Consider the following 15205-nt stretch of genomic DNA (forward strand, 5'->3'; position numbering starts at 1 on the left):
AATCATGAATAACAACCAAATCATCCAAACATTCAACCACACGGTCTAGGCTCGATTGTGAACAACAACATAACAACAAACATGGCCAAACTTGAAATCCCAAACCCATTTTTGGGACCCAATAATTCGGCCATCACCTTACACCCCACCAAAACTCAATATTTTTTACATTCTACTTTCATGCATGTTGGTAGATTGTAAAGAAAGTGAGTTTACTAGCCAAAAACAAGAAGCATATTAACAAGACTTTGGCTCTAGATACCATTGATGGAATTCATTACATAAACAAAGTCACAAAACCCATTTTAAGTGAATGTAAATTCGTGTATATGTGTACATAAAGCGGAAGCAATTTAAAGTTTATGTATGTATAGTTTAAGCCTTTTAAACATGAATTCCATAAAAGATCTAGTCTTGAATAATACACTAAAATGTAAAATAGAGCTAGTAAGATGTTGTACCTACTCCAAAAGGAGGTGAAGAACAAGGATGAAGATGATGATGTTGAATGGAGCTTCAAATGGATGAAACCTCAAGAGATTATACCCCAAACTTGTAACCAACACCTTGTACTTTGGTTAGGATTTAATTTACACTTGAGATAGACTTGCAAAAAGGAAAAATGAACTCTCCTACCCTTAGGAAAGGTCACGGCAGCAGCTCTTCAAAAATGGGGAGTATGCAGAATTTTTCTTGCTAGTTTTGATGTGTATTGCATGTGTGTGTAGTCTCCAAGAGTACCTAGATACTTATGCCTCTTGAAAATGCAAGTAGCCATTTAAATGGGTAGTCAAATGGCATGCATACATGGACTCCAATGCCACTCACAAGATGTAATTAATTAAAATAAGTTTTATAAAAGATTAATTTTTTTATAAAACTATTTCATGATACTTACATTCTTTAATTTATATAAACATTATATATATAAAACCAATTTATATAAAATGTAATATAAATTAACTAATTATTTAACCTATAAATAATTAAATCCATATTATATAAATTATTCCATAATTTATATAAATACACATCAAGTAATATTTAAGAAAACCATTTTTCTTAAAGTTCAAGTGTCGCGTATTTGATCAATGAACCAATCGTTAAAATCAAAGACGAATAAGGTGTCGGTAAGTTTGTTATTGGGTATGACCCGACTTGGATCATAACACGTCAGCCACATTAATTTAGTATGTCTCTCGGGCATACGAAATACCTTCAGTAACACCCCGTTTTCCCCGTACATGACTTATAGGTGTAAAGTGTGCGTACGACTAGTTTACGAATGGTTCAAGGCGTACTCGCATGTTGAAGTTAGTACGCGAGAAAAATGAATCAGCGAAAGCAGAGTGTCGCGGCGCGACAAATGGAGCCGCGGCGCGGCGTTTCGAAAGAATCCAGATCAGAAGCTTGATATAAAATGATCCCAGACCTAGTTATAGGTCGCGGCGCGACGAATTAGGCCGCGGCGCGGCATACAGTGCGAACTGGCACCGGATTCTTGTAATTTTAAATGAAGTTCAAGGGCAATTTGGTCATTTCACGTTTGAGCCAGATTTGAGGCTTTAACCTCATCCACTCACTCACTCATTTCTTTATTTTCTTTTTCCTTTTCTTTCCTATTTTCCTCTTAAAACTTAAAATCCTCAAGTGATTCAAGTGGGATTTTGGAAAGGAAGAAGCGGGTTTTGATCTTTGGCGTAGTTGACAAGTTTGTTCTCCTCGTTCTTAGCTACACGGTGATACTAGTGGTAAGCTCTAACTCCGAATTTCATTTTCGTGTTCATCATTCAAATTTGGGGCTTTTGATTGTATGATTCATAGATGGAACCCATTTAGTTGTTAATTGGAGATTAACACCAAGATTCGGGTTTGTAAGTGTTAGAGGCGGGTTTTGGGTTGGTTAATGATTTAACCATGTTTAAGACTTGAGAATGGTGTATAATCACTAGTGTTAGTGATTATTGATGATTTGGAGACCTTTAGGGTTCTTGTGGTTGACTAACTTTGACTAGAGTCGAAATTAGGGTTTGTTGAGGATTATAACCCGAATGTTGATTCGTTGAGGTTTATAAACTTAAAATGGATTAAGTTGATGTATGAAACCGAGTTAAAAATGTTTTGGTGTCAAAACTTGTAAATTGTGAGATTTTGACCTTATGGGTCAAAATTAGGGTTTATGGGTGATTTTGAGAACGATAAGTGTCTAACACTTGTGTTCGGGTTTAATTGGCATATTAGGACCATTATCACTTGTATTAGTGATTATTGGTTAGTTTGGGCGCGGTTTGTCCTTGGAAGTGCATTTGGGTCGAAATTACACTAAGTGTCGAATTGGGTTGGTTTGTAGATCCAATCTAAGTGTGTTGCTGAATTTGTGATAATGGATTAGGTACTTTCCATTGACGAGTTGCGGATTACTTGGAAGCATTTCTTCAAGGCGACAAGGTGAGTGTTAATATCCTATGTGCATATGTATGTGTAGGATGGGTGCGGGTCGGGTGAAGTAGTTCTCGGTTATAGAGCTCACTTCACATATAGGTGGATTTGATGGACTTGTGTATAGGTCCAATTGGCACGGTTGTGCGTTTTGGTTGATTACCTTTGGCGAGGTACACGTTGTGTGTACGTTATCACACGTGGTTGTGATTTGGATGTTATAACCCCAAAGGCGAAGGGTTGATATTGTTGTGATGTGGATAACCCCGATGTGGTGGATTTTATAATCCCGTGACCGTGGGTTTGATGTTGTGAAGTGAATCTCGGGTAGTGCGGATTCATGATGACTCGGGTTGTTCGGTCATCTTATTGATGAGGTAGTGAATCTCGAGTTGTGCGAATTCACTAAGGCTCGGGTAGTTCGGCCAACCTCGGTTGTTGAATTGGTGAAGAAGTGAATATCGGGTTGTGCGAATTCACTAAGGCTCGGGTTGTTCGGCCAATCTTCATTGTGGTGTCTGGCATTCGGTAATGGGTTAAGGGGTTAACCTTATTCGTTTATATATATATATATATATATATATATATATATATATATATATTGTTGTATTGTCGTGATGTAGCTAACCCTCCGGGTGTAGCTATTTGGCGTTGTTCACATCCTCGTTGGTGAACTTATGTTGGTTGTTGTATCTTTAGCTCGTTGCTTAGTGATCGTACGGTATGCTTAGACTAGCTTGCCTTTATGCTTGGATGCTCCGGTATGCGGTATTTGATTATTTGTGTGGCGTGTCCATTTTATGCATATATATGTATGTAGTATGTTAACATTCACTAAGCGTTAGCTTACCCTCTCGTTGTTTACATTTTTATAGGTTTGCATGTTTGGCGGCTCGGGTAAGCTTGGGGATTAGAGATCTTGGCTAGGTTGCTTAGAAGATCTTGCTTTTGTATTCGATTAGGATTTGGGTAGCGTAGTCCCAAATCACCATGCTCGGTTTTGGTTGGAAACTAAGCTAGTCGGGTCGTGTATGTCCGTTTGGACAATTAATCAATGTATTAAATGTTTTAAGGTTTATTAAACCTTCTATTGTATTAAAGATGTTTATGGAAACACAATTGGGACCTAAAGTGTTATTTAAAGCGTATTAAAAGGAAAAAAATTTTATGGGCCGGTTTTAATACGGGTTGGGTTCTAACAGTTCTATTATGTCCTTAATGTATGTGGATATGATTAAAGGAGAAAGAAAAGGTAAGGGTAAAACAAGAAAAATAAACAGAAAGTAAAGTAATTTTATGAAATTTTCTTTAACTGTGTGTTTTTGATCTATTGACTATTAATATGAGACGAGGGAGTATCTTAATTCTTAAACTATTAAAAAAGTAAAGAAAAAAAAATTAAGGCAAACAAAAAAAAAAAATACTGGAAGAAGAAACATTAGAAATCGGAAAAGAAAAGTAAAGGAAAAGAAAGGAAAGGAAAGGAAAGGAAAGGGAGAAGATACAACCAAAACAAACGCGAAGTCGTCGCTGTAAAACCTTCTCCCCTTCTTTGACCGCCGACGATATACACACCAAAAAAGCAGCTTAAGGTTCTTGAGATCTCATTTATTGTTCTTTTCTTTCTAATTTTACTATAATTTTGATATAATTTAATTAATTGACACACAACTTTGTTAACTCTTATTTTCTGTATCTGCAAGTCGTTTCAGTGATGGCTGGTCGTTTCGATCCTAATCCTTTTGACGAAGGAGACGAAGTTAATCCATTCGCGGTAACTTATAAAATTTTGTTATTTGATTGTTAAATAAACGCTATACTGTTTTAGGCACTAAGCTAGGGTTTGATTTTGTACTTTACTTGCATATTCTTCTGTTGATATTTACTCGCTGATGAAATTTGATTCATTTTAGTACGTTTTGTTGACCTAAATTGTGGATCTGCTTTTTGTTATAGTTTATGTTTACGTGAATAAGCTTGATTCAAATAACCCGCTGCGTATATGTTGAGATTGCAATAATTATGTAGCAATGTATATGCATATTATTTAAAATACTTGTATACATGTATATGTGTTTATATGCATATGCATATTAATATGGGGCTGATTTGTGAGACTGACTATTTTCTAGTTTTAGATAGCAGAATGTGGCGTAATGTCAGTTGGTTGCGATACACAATCACAAGTACACAGTAATTATAGCATGAATATATTAGTTAAAAAGTTTCACTGCTTCAATAATATTCGAAGGTTGTTGATAGGATTCTTCTCATATAGTATCCGAGTTTAAATAGTATGCGAGTAAAAAAGGCCAACTATTTGGAACTCCTTTGGTGGAATCCAATCTAGCTGTTCAAAAAAAAAAAAAAAAAAAAAAGGCCAGCTTAATTTTATATGAGAAGTCAAAATGATTAACGGTAAGGTACAAATTTTGATATACATGCTACTTTACTGCTGCAACAATTTTCTTAGAATAGTTGGGTCTGCAAAGTGATAGAAGATTGTAAGTTTTTATCATGCTTAACAGGCTGTCCCGTTCATTGATTGTTCACAAGAAAGCAGCACTTACTGAAGATGTGAACATCAAATAATTTGAACAGTTCATATGGTGTTGTTTTAGTGTTACTGTTTTCAATACATTGTATTGAGATTGTGAAGTGATATAGTTACATTAACAGGATCAGGGAACTGGTGGTAAAGGAGGCGGCAAGACAAATTATTCCGGAGGTTCATTCTATACTTCAGTAAGTCTAAGACCTTCTCCTTCATTACATATTATCATTATGGCAACTAGGATTTTCTTGTTTGTTTAACTTATGTTAGTGTGTAACATGTGTATACACACACTGACACACCATCAAATATGACTAGTTCGTACTCATGTTATACATCTGAAATACATCCATTCTCTTTTGTCATTACAATATATATTTGTGTTATATAATGGTTGAGTATATTATCGTGTTCATATTCTTTGTTTGTTGCACTACATGATATCTTCATTTTCATCAAATCTTGTCATACATTCTTTCACAACAATTTTTTTGTAGGTTGAGGTTTTCGTACTATTTGTTTAGTGAAAATTCTTTTTCTTCTGATTGTTGTGTAATTTTGGCTGAATTTGCAGAGTGTTCCTCCTGCTACAAACTCCCGACTATCGCCTCTTCCTCATGAACCTGCTGATTTTTATGACAGGAACACCCCAGTTGACATTCCTCTAGATTCAGCTTCGGTAATTTTGAATGTCGAATCTTGTTATATTCATGGTTGTAAAATTCGGACAACTAGGCTGACTAGTCCCGATTAGTTGGTATTTTGAAGTAGTCCGTCCAATTAGGCCAAGTCGGTTAAAGGTTGCCGGTCAACGGGTCAGTATCGTTCAAAAGTTAATAAATAGTCCGTCAAAGTTGGATTTTTTCGGTCAAAAATTGGTCAAAAACCAGTTGACGTAAAAAGTTGGTCAACATCCGACTAGTTTTTTGACTTAATCGACTAGTCCTTATAAGGTCCCGACTGACTATTCCCCGACTACTGAGTTTTACAATCTTGAACATATTTATCATAGTGGTCTAAAAAAATTAAACGTGATTGACATTTTGATATGACTACCTTTTTAAATAACTATTGTTGTTATTTCTGTGAAATTAATTAATTTTTGAAAGGGTTTGCAAATCAACTCTAGAAGATTCAGTTTATGAAAATAAGTTAGAGACCACTAACACACTTATCAATTTGAACTGTAGCTGTCAATTATTTAATGAGTAACTGCCATATCTTTTTACTAACCTCTGTTGCTTTGTGTTACCGATTTTAAAGGATTTGAAGAAGAAAGAGAAAGAGCTGCAAGCTAGAGAAGCTGATTTGAGAAAGAGGGAAGAGGTAATATTTATGTGAATAATGTTTTTTTCCTTCTCTTTTTCAGTTTGGTGTATCTGTGATTATCATCAAAAGGACATTAAATAATCTTAAATTGTTTTGCTTCTACTAATACTTTTCTGTTTGAGTCGTTGGGATGGCATTATGTACATACAAAACACTCTGCGATCGTAGATTTGTAGTAACTAGTTTGGGTGTTTAGATGATTCTACCTTTCGAAAAGCTTTTAATCAATTGACCGACTGATGCTATGCAGCTAGTAAAAAGAAAGGAAGAGGCGGCTGCACGAGGTGTGTTTCCTTCTGTGTATTTGTGTCCGATTCTCATATGAAAATGACTTGTTAATATGAAGTGTAACTGGAAGAAATTGCCTAAATATTAGAACAACTTAATCGCAACGTAAAAGATTTGCATAATCTGATGTTAACAACAATGAACATGACTACATGAGTAGTTGACAAATCTGCTTGTTGTTTCCAGCTGGTATTGTTCTTGAGGAGAAAAATTGGCCGCCGTTTTTTCCTATCATTCACCATGATATTGCAAACGAGATTCCAATTCATCTACAGAAGTTGCAATATGTTGCATTCTCTACCTATTTGGGTAATTTTAACATGGCCATCTTAAATTTGTTTTTTAATCTTCTTGCCAGTTCTGTGATAATGATCAATAGACGTCTTCTCAGGGACCCACATGATATTAATGAGATTTGTAAAATGATGCTTTTTGATAGTTAAATTTGTCATAACGAATTGAATCCATACTTGTATAAGTTTAAGCAATAAGATTTGAAACAAAGCCACCTCTAATACATTTTTATTTGTTTTTTTATCACGTGCAGGTTTGGTACTTTGTCTTCTGTGGAATATAATAGCCACCACAACAGCTTGGATTAAAGGAGAAGGTGTGTATGAGTCAGCCTTTGCTGCAGCCTTTATGCTTTTAACATCTATTATATATTTGTTATTACATTTGGGATTATTACTGTTGGTATATTATATATATATATATATATATATATATATATATATATATATATATATATATATATATATATATATATATATATATATATATATGCGTGTGTTCTGCTAGATCCGAAGATCTGGTTTCTTGCTCTTATATACTTCATATCAGGAGTTCCACTTGCCTATGTATTGTGGTACAGGCCTCTTTATCGTGCGTTCAGGTAAATGCCCGGTCTCTTTAAATTATATCTTCGTATGTACGCAAATATCATTTTGTTGTTCTGTGAAAAGAGTAGGCACATTAGTCTACTTAGCTGAAAAATTTGCGAAGTTAGCAAAACATGCAATTATGAACACTTATTGCAACATCTATGGTATTATTATACTCGAATTTTTTATTTTTCTTGGGAAAAAAAAAGCGGTAACATTAACGGACCCAAAAATCAAACAAGTACAATCGATACAAAGGGAATCCAGACCAAGGCTAACAAACGATAAAAACGCATTACCTAAAACAAACGGTCTCACTAATAGGGTGGAAACACACATTTTTAGGAAACTAATTTATATCTAACACGCAACAAGGAAACACAACTACCGATTGCAATAAACAAGGTTAAAAAATAAGCTGGCGCTGGCGGTCAAGAAAACACCGATCGCCGCTGCAACCAAATTATTAAACATAAACAAACCGCCGACAACCGACTGGGTTATCACCAGCAACCAAGCCGGATAATAGTTCTGACCCCAACAAACAAACCCACCACGACCAAGCATCGGAGCAAGAGAACGTGTCACCAGATAAAGCCGAAGGAGTCGCCTGACAGAAACAGTCAGCAGCAGTTCTGGCCAAAATGATGCCGGCCGGAAAAGCCTTCCACCTTAATCAGAAGCTGGGTAAAACTAAACTCCAGCGATGAAGAACAAATCCGGCGAGAGATGTAACCACACCAAAACCCCGAACGAACAAGAGGAGCACGAAGGAGAAGCAACGGAGAACACTGGTGGTCGAGAGAACATCGAAAAACACCGGTGATGGCGCAGCAACGGAAGAGAGAACCGAACGTCGCCGGAGAACAAACGACAAAAGGAAGGAGAACAATAAACGTTTAACCATCCCACCACGAGAATGGATGTAGAGATGGGTAATGGCCGACGAAGCAACCTTAACACCATTGGAGAAAATGACAGTCGGACAGAAAAAAAGAGAAAAGGATCACCGGCGAGATGGCGGTGGCCGGAGAAGGAAACACCACCTGGAAATACAAACTGAAAATAATGATCGGATAAGATGAAGAAAGGTGGTGGCATTAGAAGCAGGAATAGATTTAGGGTTTTTGTTAAATGAAGAGAGAAGTTGAGAGATTTTTTTGGCAATACTGAAATTTGTTGTTACTGCAACATCTATGATACGGAGGGAGTACAAAAGGCAAGGCAGCTTTAAATTCATTTAGCAACTTAGCATTTTACTTGTGTCGGCTCGATTTGTATAATGTAGTAGTAAAGTAATGCAGAACAAACAAAGATCAACAGTTTAGATGCTATAGGGAGAAACAAATATAGAAGCCCTCGAAACAGAGAAACAAATCAAATTGTAATGCAGAAGAAATTGAGAGAAACAAATCAAATTGTATTTGTTCCATTGTTATGCCATGTGCATACAACTAGAATGGAGACGTAAGATGATAAATTGAGAATGGGCAATCATGGTTTTAACTAATTGAATTTTACTTATTTTTTTTTTTTTTTTTTTTGGTATTGCAGGAGTGAAAGTGCATTAAAGTTCACTTGGTTCTTTATTTTTTACTTGGTAAGGTTCTCATGGCATCGTCATATTAGTCTGTTTTGGGGTAATTGGTAATATTATTATATCATCCTGAATTGCGCGTTATTGTTTATATGGTTGGTAACAGGTTCATATAGGCTTCGTCATATTTGCTGCAGTTGCCCCCCCTGTTGTCTTCAAAGGAAAATCCCTAGCGTGAGTTGCCCCTCCTGTTGCTTCGTCATCTTTCATTGCTGCAGCTGGCTCAGGATCTGTTTGTTTCTACAAACTGATCAGTATATAACTAGGATGTAACTGTGTTGGTAAATGGGAGTGATTTGTACACCATCAAAAAATTTCCTTACTGTGCCAGCCTTGTTTCGGTGTACAACTAGTTGGTGCATGGAGAAGTTTAATTGGTGTACAAATCATCACTCGTTTGTAAAACCAAACAATACGGATCAGTTTGGTTTGAATCATCAAGAACTTATGTTTCTATAAATGCGTTAGTTTCATCTGACCCTTGACTTTAACACATATATATTCTTTTCCGGTAACAGAGGGATCCTACCAGCAGTTGACCTTGTAGGTGGCCATGCTTTGGTTGGGGTAAGTTCTCTTGCAACTCGTCAAATTCGGTTATCCTCTTTCTTTAAGTATACTAATTAAGTGTATTTTTCTTTTGTTTTGTAGATTTTCTATTTTGTAGGATTCGGGCTATTCTGTCTCGAGTCTTTACTTAGCATCTGGGTTATTCAGGTTCGTCTTTTAACACTGTTATAAAAAGTTATAAGGTTTTTCTTGTTCAGGTTACCCTCTTCCGGGAGTAATCCAACCCCATACTCTACTATATGCAGCCTATCAAGATTACTCCTTGGCTGTTTCCTCTCCAACCCTTTCCTAGCCACCACAAGATTCGAACCTGAGATTCGAACCTAACCTGGGCTACCTTGTGATGGTTATAGAAAATAAATATTAAACATTCAAACAAATACATGTGAGGGTCCCAACCAATGGGTTACCTTGTGATTGTGATGGTTATAGAAAATAAATATCAAACATTCAAACAAATACCGATCATGAACAAAAATTAATATTAATAATAATATGAAAATTCTGTAATCATAATGCAGCAAGTATACATGTATTTCCGGGGAAGTGGTAAGGCAGCGGAAATGAGACGTGACGTTGCTAGAGGTGCAGTGCGGGCAGCTATATAAGTTGGTGTCGCTCTGCCGGAATTTATGACGATGTATGGACTTTTACTTTTCAGTGGACATAAAATGGCGGCTACGTGGACATGATGGGGATGTTAATTTTGAAAGCTAATTTTCCGCAATGTTTTTGATTTTGTGAAAGAGTTAAAACGATTTCAGATATATATAGATAGCTGTGAAAATCTGGTAGATTGCCAATGTAAATCTTGTGTTATATGATATTCTGCTTTTTTTCTGTTTTGCTTAAAAGATCTGATTTTATTTGTTTCTTAACATTTTTTTAGCAAGACTTTCTATTTGTTAATGTATCAAAAACAGTGTTGCTTTTGCTCAAGTAGGTTTTTGCAGCTGATTTATATTCCGTCAAAATGACCAGTATATTAACAGATATTTGAAATCTTTGAAAATCAAATTGCTTAGGTTAATAACCCGGTCCCGGTGAGTCAAAATTGGGTTTCATGGTTAAATCAATCCTACATATTTTATTTTATTAAGTATGAAAATAATAAAATACTCCGTATACAATATATACTCCGTACTGTAAAATAAAAAAAAGAATTGAGTCCGTGCTGTAATAGTAATAATACAAACTTTATTATATGAAATGCAAAGTGTGATGATCAATACATCTACAAAGAGAGCCAATATCAAAATTCAGCATATATAACACATACATATATTAAACGGAGTATAGTATATTATGATTTATGTTGTGTGTGATCAAATGATTATATTTTTTTTAACAATAAGCCACACACTTCTTGCAATCCATCGTGCACCCACCTCCGCCACCACCGCCACCATACCCCTTACCGGACTGGCTATAAGCAGCAAAGCATTTAGCCGGACACGTCAGCTTTTTCTTGTAACAAGCTCCTTTATCTTTACAAATCACACTTGGTCTAATCACTCCACTTTTAGTGTGTCCACCTTTTGGGCCTCCATAACCCGACCCATACCCGCCTCCCACACCATTTCCAGGCCAGTTATTACCAAACCCGGGTATGTTTAACCCGCCACCTGAACCAGGTCCAAAGTAGCCGTTGTTGCCGCTGTCTTGACCACCTTTCTTGTTGGTGTTCTTGGACTTGTTGGTATTTGGGTCGGGTCGGGTTGCAATAGTGATAGTGATTAAAAGGAAGAAAATGAAGAAGGAAGGAATGATGAGGTTTTTCATTGTGACGTCTTGATGAATATCTTTTTTTTTTCAGAAGGTGGATGTTAGGGGTATTTATGTTAAGTGGGTATGTATGGTTGTAGGATATATAAGCATTTAAGAGGATCATAATTGTAGGGGTTGCATGAGAGGTCTCTTCCAAAAAGATTTAATTGGATATAGATCAAGTTGTGTATTTGTTAGAGCATTAGGAGTGATACGGTGCTATATATCCTGTTAAAATTTAATGTCGTGTTAAATTTAGCGTGAAAATGAATTCCTAAAATCCTATTGAAGCACCATTTAAGGATTTTAAGTCAAAGGTGATAAATATTACTCCTTCCGTCCCCGGAAAATCTACACCAACAAAATAATCTTCAATTTTTGATGATTTACGTAAATGATCACTTTACCTTTCATTTAATAAGCTACTCTGATTCAATCACTATTTTTTTCAAAAAATCATGTATTTTTCGAGACGTATCCACTTGAAAAGTATTATAATTAATTAACTTCCAAAACAAGGTAAAAAAAAAAATGGAAAATTCGTCAAAATACACTTTTTTTTAATGTTTTTGTTCAAAATACACTTTTGAAAAAAAAAATTGTCTTTTTACACCATTGGGTAGACCAAAATATTGGTCGACCACCATATATCATGGTCGACCACCTCTTTTTTCAAGGTGGTCGACCAAGCTTCATTGAGTCCCCGGTCGACTATCATGTAAACATGGTCGACTACCTCTCATTTTTTTCGTGGTCGACTACCCCAACAAAAAAAAAAAAAAAAAACGCGGGCGACCCAATACATGGTCGACTACCCACAAAGTGTATCCAAATTTTGAACAGCAGCAGCTACAATTAATAACATGAACATGAAATCGAATTTTTCGATTCACTTGTTTTTAGGCCTTGATTCCTTCTTTAAACTTGTTGTAAATCATGAACATAACACTCGACAATTAACATCTCAACCTGAAACATCGTATAGTTTGCAAATTTGATGATGAACATAATAGGTTGACTTTTGGATTTCGAACTTTGACCTCGAAATTCGGTTACGATTATGAAGATTAAGAGCTCAAACTTTGCAGACACCATCACATTGTGAATTCTAACAACTCTGCTATTTTATTTTCCTCGATTTTGTTTCGAAACAATCCAGAAACCAAAACAGCTTCGTTTTGAGCAAACGAAGAACACCGGTCGAATAACTTCGATTCTGTTGTTGTTAACTGAAATTTATCGATTACGAAGTTTAAGTTTCAGTTCTAGATCACAAATATATGTTCAATTTGTTGTTTGAATGATCTGTGACAAAATCTTGAATAAAAGTTCATGATGATGAAGATGATACAAGTACTGTAGAAGTTTGGTCATATTTTTTTATGTAGGTTTTATGCAATTAAACTTGATTTCCACTTAACTTCTTTCATAGCTCTGTATTTATGATATTAATGGTAATGATACATGAAAAGAGTGAAAATGATTCAAGTTCAAGTGGTGAATTATTAGAGAAGAAATGAGTTAAAAGTGAGATTGAGGATACATCATTATTTTGGGTAGTCGACCAAGTATTGGGTCGCCCGCGTTGTTTTTGTTGGGGTAGTCGACCATGAAAAAAATGAGAGGTAGTCGACCATATTTACATGGTAGTCGACCGGGGACTCAATGAAGCTTGGTCGACCACCTTGAAAAAAGAGGTGGTCGACCAAGGTATATGGTGGTCGACCAACACTTTGGTCTACTCAATGGTGTATATTGACAATTTTTTTTTAAAAAGTATATTTTCTTTGAAAACTTAAAAAAAAGTGTATTTTGGCCAATTACCCAAAAAAAATTGAAATCAATATTAAATGTTCGCTGACTTGCATATATAAAAAGAGTGGAATTGGAACTTTAGTGACTTTTTAGTGCTATTTTGAGTAAAGAACATTTATTTTGGGACGGAAATAAATAGTAATATAGACGTTTTTTATAAGACAAAGAGAGTATGATTTTAAAGATGATAACTCGGAAAAATTTTGGTGACTCATTTCATCGTATGGAAGAGAAAGAAACTTAATAGAGCATTAGATAAGATCATTTCTTTAATTACATTTATGAAGAAAATAAAACAATTGAAATGTAATAGATATAGTAATGAACTTAAATTGTAACTTCGGGTCATTATATTCATTTGTCTTTCTCATTTGTGTTGTTTATTTTATGGTAATTTAATTAGGGTTTAGTTTGTTTAGGATGAGATTTTTGGGTTCTTAATTCGCAGTTGTGTGGAATAATACTTATTGTTAGGGTTGTTTTGTGTCGTTTTTGATTGTAGTTCTTGGGTTATTGTAATGTGAAAGTCATTTTTAATGTCGTCGTTTTAACGTCGCTGTATTTGCCGATTTTTAGGTAGTTTTCTTTAATTTATAATTTTACTTGCACTTAACACTAGCTTTTTGTAACACCGTACTTTTTACACATTTTTTTTTACTCACAACGGAAGGCTTACTAATTAACACATCATATATTGAATTCATAAACATATGATTACACAAAATTACAGGTGTTACGTTATTTTTACAAGCCATTCCAACCGATTATTTATTACAAAAACATCAGAGTAACATGGTGTCAAACATTTGCAGCTATCCAGCAATACCCACCAAAAGCTGTTAATACACACCTGCAAGGCAAAACACTGTGGGGAAATTAGCATAACGCTAAGTGAATGACAATATCTAGGTGGACATCACTATAAGCATCAAGCACAGTTTAAAGGCACTGGTCACTAATCACTTAAAGCCATACACAAGATGACCAGCAACCCATAACCGATCAAGCTAGAATATACTGATAGCCCATACTACTGAATCACTAGTATAGTCCTCCAGACGTGATGCACTCGTCATTCACACATTACCACTAATCAGTAATCACGGACCCAACACTATTACCCGACGCTAAGGTAAATATGGTTGACCTCCTACGGCGGAATTACACCATCGACGTTAGCATTGGGTGACACTAATTATAAGCATGACACTAATCACTACACTTGTCACTGTATAATCATGCCCATAAAGATAGTCCCACTCACCTGGAAGTACAAGTACTCATTTATCTTATATTACTGAGTCTTCACCTTTCCGTTTATCACCTGAGAATCTATACATATACAAGTCAGTCATGGCATCATAGTCCTTAATTTATAAATGGACAGCATGACGACTAGAAAACAATCATTTAAACAACAATTCATGTTCTGGTCTACATCCGTACGGTTGCACGTGCATCCGTACGGTTACACCAGGTACCCGTGTGGTTGCACATGATATCATTGCGGTTGTAGGTTAATGGTCCGGTTGCACAACACCACTCGCATCTGTACGGTTGAACATGCACCCGTACGGTTCCATCATGTATCCGTGCGGTTGCAAACTGCAACCGTACGGTTATGTTCTTCAGCAGCAACATCAGGTAACCTACGGGGTTTTCACTCAATCATTCAATTCTTGTTCCCAAACTTTTTTTTGACACTAAAGCGACCATTTATCATTCACTACTATGTTTAGGCTATAAACCCATCAATTTGACACTCAAAACAACATCAAATCTTTACTTTTGATCCAAAAATACACTTTTATCAAAACCACACAAAAAACCAATTTGCAACTAATTTGGATCATGAAATCACAGATATTTTACCTTGTATGATTAGCAAGACACAAGGAACGAGATATGTGACTGATTTGAGCTCAATCTCACTCTAGAAATTAGGGTTAGAGTTGAGGAAGA

At 35.6% G+C, this 15205-nt stretch overlaps 2 protein-coding genes across 4 annotated transcripts; one reads left to right on the forward strand and one right to left on the reverse strand.

The window, feature by feature from the left end:
• The first annotated feature begins 3869 nt into the window (after positions 1-3869).
• On the forward strand, positions 3870-10531 carry LOC139852406 (secretory carrier-associated membrane protein 3-like). 3 transcript variants are annotated; one of them, XM_071841693.1, is made up of 14 exons: positions 3870-4031; positions 4143-4213; positions 5119-5184; positions 5568-5672; positions 6257-6319; positions 6573-6606; positions 6797-6919; positions 7158-7220; positions 7412-7505; positions 9049-9094; positions 9198-9265; positions 9610-9658; positions 9743-9808; positions 10183-10531. In XM_071841693.1, exons 2-14 carry the CDS (start codon positions 4154-4156, stop codon positions 10267-10269), a joined length of 924 nt encoding a protein of 307 aa, XP_071697794.1. In that variant the 5' UTR covers positions 3870-4031; positions 4143-4153; the 3' UTR covers positions 10270-10531. The 3 variants fall into 3 exon arrangements, with proteins under 3 accessions (XP_071697794.1, XP_071697793.1, XP_071697795.1); XM_071841692.1 differs by having other exon boundaries at positions 4152-4213; XM_071841694.1 differs by having other exon boundaries at positions 4152-4213; positions 7454-7505.
• Positions 10532-10844: 313 nt separating this feature from the next.
• On the reverse strand, positions 10845-11589 carry LOC139855647 (uncharacterized). The gene has a single exon (XM_071844891.1). The coding sequence runs from the start codon at positions 11441-11443 to the stop codon at positions 11006-11008; it is 438 nt and encodes a 145-aa protein (XP_071700992.1). The 5' UTR covers positions 11444-11589; the 3' UTR covers positions 10845-11005.
• Between the last annotated feature and the right edge of the window lie 3616 nt (positions 11590-15205).

This window comes from Rutidosis leptorrhynchoides, chromosome 6 (genome assembly GCF_046630445.1).
Source record: "Rutidosis leptorrhynchoides isolate AG116_Rl617_1_P2 chromosome 6, CSIRO_AGI_Rlap_v1, whole genome shotgun sequence".
NCBI classification, from domain to species: Eukaryota; Viridiplantae; Streptophyta; class Magnoliopsida; order Asterales; family Asteraceae; genus Rutidosis; species Rutidosis leptorrhynchoides.

Excerpts from the sequence above, each read along its gene's own strand:
- LOC139852406 (XM_071841693.1), top strand. The coding sequence starts at position 4,154 with ATGGCTGGTCGTTTCGATCCTAATCCTTTTGACGAAGGAGACGAAGTT. Across the intron at positions 4,214-5,118 it reads ACGAAGTTAATCCATTCGCG|GATCAGGGAACTGGTGGTAA; the intron begins GTAACTTATAAA and ends TTACATTAACAG. Across the intron at positions 7,506-9,048 it reads CCTCTTTATCGTGCGTTCAG|GAGTGAAAGTGCATTAAAGT; the intron begins GTAAATGCCCGG and ends TTGGTATTGCAG.
- LOC139855647 (XM_071844891.1), bottom strand. The coding sequence starts at position 11,443 with ATGAAAAACCTCATCATTCCTTCCTTCTTCATTTTCTTCCTTTTAATC.